The sequence below is a fragment of the Micropterus salmoides genome, unplaced genomic scaffold, assembly GCF_014851395.1.
Source record: "Micropterus salmoides isolate LMB-PRFRI ecotype aquatic unplaced genomic scaffold, ASM1485139v1 Ms_hic_scaffold_5, whole genome shotgun sequence".
NCBI classification, from domain to species: Eukaryota; Metazoa; Chordata; class Actinopteri; order Centrarchiformes; family Centrarchidae; genus Micropterus; species Micropterus salmoides.
This window is the reverse complement of record NW_024044237.1, coordinates 19,288,443-19,303,042: the sequence shown is the minus strand read 5'-3', so window position 1 is coordinate 19,303,042 and position 14,600 is coordinate 19,288,443. Positions and strand designations below refer to the sequence as shown.

The 14,600-nt window shown below is 40.1% G+C and overlaps 1 protein-coding gene across 1 annotated transcript in view; it reads left to right on the top strand.

Moving 5' to 3' along the window:
- The first annotated feature begins 4,444 nt into the window (after positions 1-4,444).
- The window catches only part of LOC119889158 (Kv channel-interacting protein 1), a 58,914-nt gene continuing 48,758 nt past the window's right edge, over positions 4,445-14,600 (top strand). Inside the window, exon 1 of the mRNA XM_038700034.1 lies at positions 4,445-4,708. Within this exon, the coding sequence (XP_038555962.1) occupies positions 4,621-4,708 (88 nt within the window). The 5' untranslated portion in view covers positions 4,445-4,620. The remainder of the gene's footprint in view (positions 4,709-14,600) is intronic.

Here is a 14,600-nt window from a genome sequence, read left to right as displayed (position 1 = left end):
AAAGACACTTCTGGAGCTTTCCCTGTGTTTTGTGTGTGCTCTGCATATGTGGCTCAGAGTGTGTCAGCACTGCAGGGGATATCTCCTTTTTGCAGGAGTGTGTGTGTGTGTGTGTGTGTGTGTGTGTGTGTGGGAGGAGGGGGGAGGGTGTTGCTGGAAAAGGAGCGGCAGATGAGAAAGAGGAGAGGAGGGATGGCATGTTGAGGTTTTAATTTCACCCAGAAGGGATGTTGTCACTCCATCACTGCAACTGCCACTTGGAGCGTCCTGGGGCTCAAGTGTGGTGGTTGGTCTGGAGTCGACTTCCAGACCTCCAGGGCTACTCTTGCTGCTCACACCCGGAGATGAGCTCTAAAAGTAGTGTCCTCCCGCTGCTGCGTCTGGGCAGATGGGTCTTGATACTGGAAGGTTGTTGTGTTGAGTCTGTCATACAGCAGAGTTGTGGTTGTGTTACTATCCCTGCTGAGTGTGTGCGTGTCACTGTAGGCATGTGTCTGCTAAGTGTTAGAGCTCGCAGGGATATTGTCATATTATGCAAACACGCTAAGAATGTCATCACATGAAAATAACCAGCTGCTGAGCGGTTATGCTTATTATATGTGCACATGTTTGGCGTTTTGGATCTTGTCTTTCTCTCCACAGTGGTGTAATGCCCCTTTTATTCCCACCATCTACTGTGTCTGTCGTTCTGGCTGTATCAGTCCATCTCAGTCCCTGTTATATTTATAGGCAAAGCACTATCAGAGCTTCCAGCTGGCCGCCTGTGATTCAATTCTGACAGATCTACAGCTACAGCAAAGCAATCTCCTCTGTTTTTGTCTCATTTTTCTGCCCATCGCCTCCCCCTCTCTTTTTCTCTCACCCCCTTGTGTCCTCTCTTTTCTCTTCACTTCTTCCATCTCCTCTTCTTTTGTCTTTTTTATTACTTTCACCTTCAAACTTCAAGCCAATCTCAGTTATTTTTCTTCCTTGTTTGTACTGTTTCTTCACACAGCTTAATCTCTGTATTTCAACTCTTTCATACAATCTTCATTCTCTCCTTTAATTGTCACCATTTTTCACCCAAGTCGTTTATATTAATGCCCTTTTCTGCTTTTCTTGTTGCTTCGTCTTTGCCAGTTTTCCCCTTTTTAGGTCATTTTGAAGTGCTTTATTGCTGTTGTGCGCCATGAAACTCTATATCTCTTCTCTAGTTCCCTTTCAATTTTCTCCATGTCTTCATCATCCACAGTGCCTATCAGGTACGCTCTATCCTGCCAGCACAGAAATGAGAGCGTCATCACTTTAAGCAAATCCATGTTGAAACAAACATCAAATAACACAACTTCTAATTTGGGAAGAGACAAGCAATTAGCTGCTATTACATCCTCGAATCTGTGCAGCAAAGGCAACCCTAATCTCATTAATCATGAACAATGGGTGCAGTAATAGAGAAGCGTGTTTATGCAAATTCCCCCACACAGTAATCTCCTTCATGCTTAATAGCCAAAACAGTGGTGGCGCCTCAGCAAACAATCCTCCCCCTTCTTTTTCTCCGCTGAACCGCCTCTCCTCTTTCTTTCTTGTTTTTATACTTCTCATGCATTTTCCTTCATCCCACCTTCCTCTGCTTTCATGAAGTGTGAACCAGAACATTCAGAGTCTGTGGAAAAGTATTGATCCCGGTCCCTGGCGAGCCTTTCTGTTTTATAGCAAATAACCCTGAGACCGTATGGGGCTTTGGGTTTTACACCCCACCTGCTCTTGGCAGACTCCACAGCTCATTCCCCTTCTCCTCCATCAATTCTCTCTATTCCTTGTGTTTTTTATGCCTTTCATTTGCATTTTTATTGTTTCATTGCTTGCCTCTCTTTCTGTCTTCCCCCCATAGTGTCTGTTTACATCTATTCCTTCATTTCTCCTCCTCTTTACATTACAGTTATTGCTGTTTTTTTAAAATGTATTTTGTGTTCTAGCCCTCAGTCCAGGAACCATATGTGATTCAAGACTAAATATAGCCCAGAAGGACATTATAAGATTACGTCCCTGCATCCTCTTTCTCCTTACTTATCTCTCCTGTGCTCTTTCTTTTTGTCTCTCTTTTGGACTCGAGTTATGTGCTAATGTCAAATGATGATGATGATGATGATGAGTGCTGTGCAATGGCTGGTCAAGATGGATCAGGGGCCTGGGAAAGGTCAAATGCATTTGATCCATTACAAGACTGGTCAAATACAACTCGATCGTTTGATTGGTAAGCCCGCTCTTTGAGATGCTGCCTTGAAGTAATACTGATGAGTTGAGATTGGGATTTAAAATTATAAGATTATAAAGAAAGATTATAAAGCAGAGGATATTGCGATAACCTAAACATATTTTAACATTAATGTACTGTTGTAGTACCTTCAGTGGCAGAGAGTAACCAAGTACACAAAGTACTAATTTTGAGCTGGCTACTTGAGGATTTCCATTTTGTGCAACTTATACTTTTTACTCTGCTACACAGTTACTTTACAGATTAAGATTTTACATACAAAACATATTACAAGATATAAAACAAGATCCACTGTTGTCACTTTTTAAACTATCCGTCACCTCATATGCATGGTATCTTTTTTTTTCAGCACAAACTCAGCTGTATGTCTATTAAACAGACAAAATGACATGAAAAAAGTATGACGCTGCCAGGATCCAAAATACATGAAATATATAGCCTCTATAAAAATGTACAAATCCTTAATCATAATAACACAAAATATTATTATAGAACAGTAGAACACAATATTGTTTCAGTATTTACACACACAAAAGAAAAACTATAATACAGTCTATTTACATGTATAGTGATTTTATCATTAGCTTGTTTTTGTGCCTTTTTCATTGAAAGTCTGGATGCCTCTAAATCACTGATGATATTAAGAAGTCAGTTTTAAACATTTCATAGAATGTTTTTTAGATGGTCTACAAACATAAGCACTTTCAACTGGTTTCCTCAGCATGTCTCTAAATGATATATAAATAAATTATAATAAACATTATTATAAATAAAACATGTTCACTGTATTCACCAATATGATTGAATAGGAGATTCCAATAATATATATATATATATATATATATATATATATATATATATATATATAGTATATACTGAAAAGAAACACTCCCATTCTGCCTGTTAGGTAATTCTGTTTTTGATACTTTAAGTATACTTTAATACAATATTTTATATCTATATTAATACTTTCACATTTGAATTGAGAACTTTTACTTGTTTAGTATTTACACATTGTGCTATTACTATTTCTACGCAATCCATATTTAATTACCTTACTGTTTCTGGTTATTCTTTTAATATTAATTTAATATAAAATGATATTTCTTGTTTCATTTTATTCATGCAGCAATCAGGTCATATTTGTTAATTATGTGTCATTCTCTCCTTTAATTGTCACCATTTTTCACCCAAGTCGTTTATATTAATGCCCTTTTCTGCTTTTCTTGTTGCTTTTTCTTTGCCAATTTTCCCCTTTTTAGGTCATTTTGAAGTGCTTTATTGCTGTTATAATATTTGTTAATTATGTGTCAAATGTAACTTCACTTTTGATTTTTTCCCCCTGAAAAAGATGTCACAAATGACAAACAGAAGAATACAGAAGCTGCAAAACATCATCACACTTACTGATCATAATGTGGACTATCAGTAAGGACATGTAGTCTCTGTTTCAAGGTATCTATATAAAGTATATCAAGTATATCATACTTTTAACAATGGTGATCCCATTTTAAAGGGAAAGAATTGTTGAATTTGATGTTTGCCAACATGTCATAAATAAAGACGCAGCTCAATTTAACAATGGATGAAGTGTATTAATGTGTTATTAGGGCTGTGGGAGGGGTAAATGGAGGAGTGTGTGTGTACGTGCGTGTGTGTTTGCCTAGAGAGAAAAATGAGAGAAAAAAGAACGAGCTCAGTATGTTTGCTCTGCGTTATGGGGAGCTGTCCCTTGTCACTGGTGCTGAAAGTGGATTACTGCTTCCCCACTTAAAGGGAGGGGAGGGGAGGGGGGTGAATGATAAGCAGGACGGACAAAAAGAAGAAGTAGAGAGAGAAAACCAAGAAGAGCTCACAAGATTGCTTCATTACTGCAGTCCCAGAGGCTGACTGCAGATTGAAGGAAGTTTCTTAGGAAAGAGCATTGTAAGATCACATCTAACTAGATGTAATTGTCTTACCTGGACACTGAGAGTGTATTTCTTTAACACACTTTATCTCTGTCTCTCTCTCTTACTCTCTCTCTCTCTATGTGCACACCTCGCTCTCAAGCTGTCACTAATTTGGACACATTCAGAGGTGGGATGGAGGAGGAGGAGTGGGGGAGGGAAAAGCACGGGAAGATCACCGTTTCTTTTTTTCACTGTTTTTCCAGCTCAGCAGGACAAAGGGCGACACAGTAAGAAGAGCGCAATCTCCTCTGCTTCTTTTTCTCTGTTGGATTCATAAACTCCACCAGAAGAAGTTGCATTGAATGCTACTTGGATCTGAGAGTGCTGCTACAGCTCCTGCTGCAGATTTGGACCTGGAAACCCCTGTTCTGCTCTGGCCCTGCTCACCCAGCTGTGTCCCAGGTCACAGTCAGGATGACGGGGTGTGCCAAGCGCTGCAAACAGGGACTTGTAAAGTTTGCCTTGTCCCTGCACAAATTGGTCACTGGGACTCTCATTAAAGGTATGTCAGTGCACACACACCTCTTTATTGTATTTGTGCATGTGCAGATTTGTGTTTGTGTGTGTAAGTTCCTGCATATTAATTCATACAAGTTGCAATTACTGAAAATTGTCTTCTAAGTGTCGATGTCTAGTGTTAAACTGTAGCAGGCAAGGCCACAAATTACCAGTAGCATCACAAAAGCAGAAGGGAAAGTCCAACCTCCTCCGTTTTGACTCCTGTCTGCAGTTGACCTCGTTCTGCTCAGTATGTTCTCCACGGGGAGGAGTGAAGGAGACAGAGATGAAGGGAGTAAGCAGCTAATAGAGAGGAGAGATAACGTTGATATAGAGCAGAGTGTGTGTGTGCATGCGATTATGATGAATGTGAGTAATAAAAACATGTCGGTGAGGAGCCGTACACACATGATACTGAGAGGAAGGGGAGGATTTTACTATTGTGAATAATTAGCTGTTGTGTGCGTTTGCATCCATGGCTTGGTGCCTATATGTAAGGGTCCTGTGATTTTGTGTGCACACACAACATTACACTTATTCAGGTGCTTTTATTGTTAAAGCAGGGAAATGTGCACAAATCCATGCTTCAGAGACTGTCTGCAGCACAGCAGGAGCCTGCAGGCACACACACACACGCACGCACGCACTTAGAGTATAATGCTTTTTGAGCCAATTGACATTTTGTCTGGAGGGATGGGAAACATCAAAGAAGTCAGTCACACACATACAATAGGAAAAAAAAGACATACTTAGATGCGCGCACACACACACACACACACACACACACACACACACACACACACACACACACACGGCTCAAGCATTCAACCACAGTGAGTTGAACTTCCCTCAAGGTCTCACACACACACACACACACACACACACACACACACAACGTCATGAAAGAGCTACTCCTAGGGTTTGGTTGTGTAACAAATTACTCCTGATATACATTTAAAAAAAGGAAGCAGCAGTAAATGTGAAAATGGGATCGATCTCTATCACACACAAAGAACACACATGGCACTAATGCATGCTTATTTAATCACCCACACAGAGAATAAGAAAATGAGCTGCAGGAGCAAGAGTTCTGGGTCTGTCACACCCAGACACGCACATACATCCCCCCTGCTCCTGCTCCTTAAAGGGCCATTACAATTTTGTAGTTCTATGGATTATGTTTACTTCCCATCACTATTCTCTTTGGGAAGTTGGTGTTTTAATTGGGCATGAAGAGAAGCTGCCCTGTGCCCTCTGTGTTCAAATCAATGAACACCTAATACATTATCTCCTGTTGTAATTCAATAGCAAATGGTCAACATGTAACATTGAGCTCTTTTTTTTACTGAAATTACACTTTTACATAAACCTGCAGTGCGGAACTTTTGTTCCCCCCCTTTCCCTTACGACAGTAAGAGTAATTACACACATGTGCTTCTGACGTGCAGGCTGTACCAGTTGCTGCTGTCGCTACGGTTGCTCTTCCCTTCAGCTCTGGCAAACCAATCATTGCTGGTTGGTATAAAGCACATCACTACCAGTTCCCACAGACAAAACGCTGGTAACCTGTGAAATACAGAGAGATTTACCAGGTGGTGATAGGCTTAATCAGCATTGTGGGAACTTGTTTGGCAGGGGCTTGAATATAACATCCATTTATATGGATGCATTTGTATATTTTCATTATATTTTCGCTTTGGATAAAAGCATCAGCTAAATGAATATGTAACAGTCCTGCACTCTGGCTTTAAGTTTTTATTGAGTGCTGGGCTCCATTTAAAATGGCTTTACGATACTGTCTGCACCAGGAATTGGATTGTAGTAAACTGGTTACTTATCAAGCCATTTGGAGTAAATGGAGTGTGAAAATGTAGTTCTTCTTGGTTTTATGTTTTTCTAATGGAGAATAATGGTGCCCAATATTGGAATATTTAGTTGTTCTAAAGATTAATTTTCCAGATAGCTGATGAAGGTCGGATGACAAAAAAAAAAAATAAAAAATCACTACATCACTATGAACATGAGGAGAGTTGAAGGACTTAAAGTAATCTAGCTTGCACATCCTCTTAAAGAGATAGAAGTTACCAAACTTTAGAGAGTAAGAGACAGATTAAAGAGGAGAATGGTCAAAATTGAAGCAAAGTAGGCAAAGACGTCCTAACTTTTAGTATGAGCTAGTATTAATCACACCCCCAAAACCTACATTTCCCATAATGCCTACAGCCTGTGTAATCCTCTTTGAAGCATAAACTGATCCTTATGTGTAAATTGGTAGAGTAACCCTTTCTTTCTCCTCCCACTCCTCTTAGAATAGTACTACAAAAACTACTACTGCAACTTCTGCCACCCTTGCTCTTGTACAAAAGCCATGTATTCACAATTGAAAAAGAAAAGATGTAGCTGTCTTTAGGAGCTGGAGGCAAAAATACAAAAGGTCACAGCATGAGGAATCAACTTCGGTAAAGGCCAAAGCACAATTGTTTCACTCCAAATCTTGTCATGATGATTTATTATTAGTAAAATATGCCATTGACTGCAACTGTTAAACTACTGAAGCCACTAGCACAGCCACCATATATTTTTCTTCAGTAAGATGCTGACATTAAAGGGCAAACAGGGCCAGCACTTTCTGTAGCCAATGGGCCCGGCTGCCTTTTCTATACTACACTAAGTTACAGACTCTTTTTCAGATGACCTTTAACAGTCAGCATTTTAAGACAGTAATAAATTGTTGGGAAAGAATAGTTATCCTAGTTACACCAGCACGGGTGTTGAAGGAGAACATGCTGAGGTTTTGTTTAGTGTACTGAGCGGCAGTGCAAATAAGATATACTCATGGAATTTAGCTCTGTGTAGAATGACTATCAGAGCAGCATTGACCTCTGCTGGTAGCACTGAGAACATACAGGTTAACAGAAAGAAAATCACCTAACCTGACATTTTTAACTATCAAGCATTCACAGAAAGCCAAGGGTTTGAACTTGATTCTGATCATACTAGTAAGAGCTCACAGTACATATCACATCAATGGGGTAGATACCTAGGGAAGGAAGTAAGAGTTAACAAAAAGTGCAATCAATACAAGATCATTTAGGGGATAGAAGAAGAAGAGCACAGGAAGTGCATGTTAGAGGTTAGGAGTTAGAGGAGTTATAAGAGGATGTGTTCTCGGAAGAGATGAGTTTTCAAGAGCTTCTTGAAGTTAGAGAGGGACACCCCTGCTCTGATGGCGTGTGGTAGCTCGTTCCACCATTGTGGTGTCACAGATGAGAATAGCCGGGACTGGGATTGCTTTGTGTGAAGGGATGGCAGAGCCAGGCAGCGTTCATTGGAGGAACGTAAGTTTGTATTATGGAGTTTAGGTAGATGGGTGCAGACACAGTAGTCACTCTGTATGCAAGCATTAGTGACTTGAATTTGATTCTGGAGGCCACGGGGAGCCAGTGGAGGTCACTGAGTAATGGAGTGACATGAGTCCTTTTGGGCTGATCAAAAACCAGACGTGCTGCTGTGTTCTGAACCATTTGTAAGGGTTTCACCGCACAAGCTGGAAGACCTGCTAGGAGGGCATTGCAATAGTCGATGCAAGAGATAACCATGGCCTGTACCAGAAGCTGGGTGGCGTACTGAGTGAGGTAGGGCCTGATTTTCCTTATATTGTATAGAGAAAAGCGGCATGACCGAGAGACAGCAGTAACATGGTCTAAAAAAAACAGCTGGTCATCAATCATGACACCCAAGTTTCTCACCACCTTGGTTGGAGTGATGGTTACGAGTCAATTTGTAGTTTGATGTTAGTAATACTAATTGTGCTTCCTCTTTGAAACTCATAGCACAAATACGGTGTTTTTTATTCTGCTCACAAACCTGTAAGAGAGGAAGAAGAAAAGACAAATAACAAAAGTGAATATTTGTTACGTTTTCTTTGTCTGTCCCTAACATCACTTCCATGATATGCAGCAGAATCCAACTTAAAAATGCCCTTTTACAGTCATTGAAACTACACAATCCCTTCACACTAGGACAGTTTTTTGAAGACAAAATTATATAAGCTATATTTTAGCTATAAGATCTGTAAACCCAGCTACTTATGACTTATTCCAAGGCTATCAAGGGCTCTTAAACTGAGAGACTCAGAGCACAAATCATGCACAAGGTCAAAAACAAATGACTGCCTGAAAGTATCCCAAACATGGCATTTTAATGGTAGCAATAGTGTACATTTTTTGTCTGATGTTACTTTTTGACCTCAAATAGGATGCAATAGTAAAAAGGGTAATACAATAAACCAGGGATTTTCAAAGTCTGAGACTGTGGGCCTCCCCTCTGACTAAGCTTGGATAAAGGTGCCCCTCCTTTAGTTTACCTGGTCAGTTTTGCTCAAGTCTGGATGCCTAAGGGATCATGATTATGTTATATGATCACATAGACAGAATTAAGCCAAGATAGCCCAGTATTTCTGTTTGACAGCACACACCAAATATGAATATTATCTCTAAATGTGGGACAAACTGTAAAATTTGTTCCCCCCTTCAATAATTTATAATTAATCTAATAACTAATGTAATAGTTTTTACCTTAGGTTAGGCCGGTTGGATGTACAGCCAAATCCTCTGAAATGCCTTTGGAGACGGCTTATGTTAGAGAAATGAACATTCAATTCACAGGCAACAGCTCTGGTGGACATTCCTGCAGTCAGTATGCCATTTGCACGCTCCCTCAAAACATGCGACATCTGTGGCATTTTGCTGTGTGATGGAACTGCACATTTTCGAGTGGCCTTTTATTGTGACCAGCCTAAGGCACACCTGTGCAATACCCATGCTGTCTGATCAGCATCCTAATATGCCACACCTGTGAGGTGGTTGGATCTCAACAAAGGAGAAGTGCTCATTAAACAGATTTTGACGGATTTGTAAACAATATTTTAGAGAAATAGGCCTTTTGTGTACATAGAGAAAGTCTTAGATCTTTGAGATCAGCTCATGGTTGAATGGGGGCAAAAACAAAAGTGTTGCATTTATAATTTTGTTCAGTGTATTAAAGCCAAATATCAGTAAATAATCTCACACATCTTACAAACATTACCACACTAGCTGAAATTCTGATTTGTTTTCTTCTTCTTCACAAAAATCTCAGGCTGGAGTTTCCAGATCTCTTTTAAGCTCTGTTCACTTCTTCTATCTCAAGACTGATTAGACTAAATCTCTTTCATCACTTTGGTTTTTCTCTTAGTTCATCCCTGACTGTCTGTCACTTTCTGCACTGCCTCAGCCCTAAACTTCTCTTCAGCTTCCTGTCATCTCTGAACACCCAGTAATCATCCTGTCAAGCCGTTCCAGTCTGTAAACTGCCTGCATGATTGTGCTTATCCTATCCATGCAGCATGTCCTCAGGTGCTTCCCAATGGCATCACAAATCCAACCTGCCTGGATGCACAACACTTTCCTCTGTGGTGGTTTGGGCACACGTGATGGCACGTGATGGCAACTATCAGCATCAAAACTGTCTTTGGCTGAAAATCCACAGCAAAACACAGAAAATACAACTGAATCCCTTCTTTTCTCCAGCCAGAGTATAAGGCCAGGAAACTGTCTTCAAAACTAACTGTGATCTTCTAAAATCTACTCTTTTTCTATGTTTCCCTCTGGGTGTTCTTTGGTAATCAGAAATAAACCACCTTTAGAGGAAACTTTCCTGGAGGAACAAAACAAGGAATTTAAAATGTGCTGACTCTTCTCAGTCTTCAAAGCACTATTCTGTTGGGAACGGGGGAGGAACGTGCAATCTTAATCGCCCTTCTTCTTCCTGCCTGTTTACTGGCTCGACTGGAAGAGCTCATTTTCAAAAGGGAATAACAGCAAGCTCACAAAAGCAAAACTGTCCTGAATTTTAATGTGGCTCACAATATGCAGGTATTAAAACCAGTAATTCTTTATTCTTTTAATTTTCTTTAATTTAAAGGGTCTTATTTTTGACCAAAGCTCAGTATTTTATGCTTCTTTTTTTCCCCCCATTTGTGATTTTCTCAGTTTGCACAGCAGAGGGCGTCAGATACCTCTTTCCTGTTTCTCACCATCTCTGTAATCCCACATGGTCAGGGGCAGATCAGAACAGAAGTGAAGATGAGTCTTAACCAAATGAAGCATTAAATATTCAGTGTGTCCACTGATGAAGGAGCTCTTCCTCTGATGATTGATGACGCCATGGGGGATTTTCAAAGTGAGGTGTTCACCAGCAACGACCACAAGGACTCAAATCTGAGATGTTTGTCATAATTGCTTAATGCAATATTTAACAGCCCACCCCCCTCACAAATTTGCTTCAGGTCCCCCCTTTTTTGAGTTGGCAGGACTTGACTGCACTTTTGTATTCAGACAAGCAAAGGATGGAAAGTAGGATGGATGAGTACATAAGAACAGAGAGCAGGGAAGAACGAAAAAATGAGAGGACAGAGAGGGTGTGTGTGTGTGCATAACTGCACTCTTTGCACACATGTAAGTAAGCACATGGGTATCTTTGTGCACACAAGCTTTGATGTGGATATGTGCGTGTGCACGGTCTGGACCTGTTTGTGTGTGTGCCACTTCTCAGCTGCAAAATGCTGTCATTTCACCTTTAATATGCCATAGGGCACGCACTGCATGTTCAATACAAAATAAAATGCATAATAAGTTATATGGGAAAGGCTCTCAGGGGAGGAGACACATCCCCCAACTCTGTAATCAATCCCCAGACTGCATATAATTAACACTTCCTTCACTCTGATGTGCTGAGGAGGGTGGAAACGAGAGGCACAGAGGGGGAGAGTCAATAGAGGTGTTTGTATTCTGTTCACAGAAACCACTTGGGTATTTTGTTAAAGAAATACGACTTTGCTGCAATTAACAAGAATGTAAATTGCATTTTTATTTGCACTTTTGAAGAACTGTCTGTGTCCAGGAATAGTAATGGAGGGTGACGGGGCTTGAGTACAGCAGCACCCACAGGCAAGATGATACTGTCTGTGAAACATTTATGGCAAAAACAAAAAAATAAAAAGAGTAAATATTTCAACCAAGCTGAAAAATTAATGGATAAACAGCTTGTTGTTAGTGTGTTGTGGAGTTTTTTAGATCTTGACAGGTGACACAAAGTATGTGGGCGGCGTATAAAGCAGTGAATCTTTCTGAGAGATTCACTGTGGGACAGAAAAACAGCAGCTGTGGCCTTGCGAAGAGAATTATACAGTTGCAGAGAAAGCTCAAGACAGCAGAGTCTATGTCTATAGTCTAGTTCTAGTCTAGTTCTTTCAAATGAAACATTGATACCACTGATCGGTCTGGTAGTGACCAGCCAGCCATCTTGTTTGAATGAGTAAAAGGTTCAACGCAGCCAAATTACTCCATGAAAAAGCCGATTTTCTCACTTGTTTGCATGGAGACACACAGGTTTAGTTAAATTTGTCCAGGTTTTGAGATACCTGTGTAGCCCGTGGAATTAGATGCCACACAGGACACAATTACTTCAGGGGTTCTTGTAGCTTCAGATTTATTTATGACCACATGTGCAGGTCATTTGACAGAGTGGTATGCTACTTTCACGTAACCAGCTCCAATGCTGAGTTTTGTAACAGTCTCTAAAAGCCAAAAATGTTAGCAGAAAGAAGGCAAAATAAATTAAAATACAATAAAATATTGTAACATACAGCAGTGGGCTATGACTATTGACAGAAAACATAAAATAAATCATGTTAACAACCATAAATCCACTAACATCATTAGGCTGACCCAGAATAGTCGAAGATTCGATGCTTCGATGGGCGGAGCCTGATTCGACTGTCAATCTCACACCGCCTACTACATACTACTGGCAACCACAGTATGCAGTATGTACTGTATACTGCATACTGTTTGAGGTATAGTATGAAACTGATAAATAGATTTATTTTGCAGCATGCTAGGCCAGGCTTTACTAGTTTCCGGTTTTCAAAATCGGAACAATAAGAGGAATATAAATGTAAGTAGGTCGAATGCTTGAAACATATTCTTTTTTTAAAATCTTATGTATGGCTGTAGCAGATGTTTGCTTTAGTATATTGGTGCATAAATAAGAATTATATAAAATAAAAGCAAATAAAAAGCAAGTACTATAACCACAACTGTAACATCACTAACAATGTAATGTCTATTTAGAATAATGATAATAATAAAGCGACAACAGTCCCCTTTCATACCACTATTGTTGTTTATTTTTTTTTTATCAAAGTGCTTCTACCTTACACAAGCCTGTCCATCACGAGCCAGATGTCTCTTGATTAAAGTTAAAACGTTACAACATTGACGTTACTCAGACTATAATGACAGAATAACAGCGGTACGAACATTTAAACTGTCTCACAGCGGCGGGTTTTTCCTCTCACGTTGTTGCTGGACTCGTCTGCTGTTGGCTGCAGAGGTCTGGTCACATTATTACAGCGCAATGATGTGCTAAGTTATAGTTTTAACACAGCCGTACCGTAACTTTAGTCCTGCTAAGTTAGTGTTTACAGCTATCAGCTAACAGCTGATGAGAGTTGTTCTCGGTCCGCTACACTTCAGAGCCCTGACAGGGTTCTACCGGGAGCCGATTTACCTCTGAGGTCGTCCCCCCTCCACAACAAACAGACCGGGTCATTTAAAACATTAAAACACAGCCACATAGCAACGTTAGCGTTAGCCCTGTGGTGTGTTACAGCTAACAGCTGTTCCAGGTCCGCCAGAGAACGCAACGTAACTTTTACTTGTTTACTTGCTGTTGTTTCACAGCTCGTGACTGGTGAACAACCTGCAGTGTTTGAGAGCGAGTGTGTTTCTCTGTCTGCAGAATCAGGACCTGATGTGGCCCATTCTGCGTCCAGAACTGCCAAACTGCTGCATTTATATAATGTGTTAATATTTCTTTGTTCCTTTCTCTGTGCTGGAGTTCTTTTAAGAACTTGGTGGCTTGATCCAGATTATTATTAAATTGGTTGTATTTTAACAAGAGTGTGTTTATTCATATAGTGTATCAAGCTTATTACTTCTATATAAGCAAATCTGATATTAATATTTTACTCTTGGATAGGGACGTTAGGCTACTGTATGAATGAGCACTTTAGAGATAATGATAGTAATTACATACATAAGCCTTTATATGGCTGGTCTGGTTGTATACTCAGGAAAGATTGTGAAAATGTAAGGATTTAGCCAGAGTAGTGGACTGCATATAGACAACATATTTCTGTGCGATTTTAACCCGATAACGTCAATAAACACAACTCGCCATTACTAAAGCTGTATGAACCCAAAGTAAACAATTTGCTGTGATTAAATAGCAATAAACGGATCAAACTGATGCCGAAATAACTACAATATGATGCAGTTTTGTTAAACATGAATTCATGCTTTGTCAGGTCTGTCAGTAAGACAGCAGGACAACAACTTCTAAAATGTTTGTTTTCTGAATGGAGTTCAGATTGATCAGGGCTAGGCCATGGTAACTTGGTCCCAGTAAAGTACAACGATAGCTGGAATAAAGTTACATACACATCTTTTCTGAACTCACCAGGTAGTTCAACCTCCTCGCTTTCTTTTCTCCCAGGAATGTTCAGTTTTGTTCGGTTTTTATATAAATATGAAGTAGTGCCAAACGACGCTAACAACACTGGAACCGGATGTGCACGGAAACTAGCTGCTGAGAATTTCGAGTGAAGATGAATCAACGTTGTAATCATAAAAACTAAAGTAAAAAGCTAATTTTATAAAAGCAGTTTTACTCCGACCTCCTCCCTCCAGCAAACAGCGTAGTTGTCAGGGGAAAACCCAGTCCGACCACGAAACCTGGAGCGCTGCTCCCTGCTCCTCTAGCCCAAGTTTAGCAGCTCTCAGCCGTCCTGC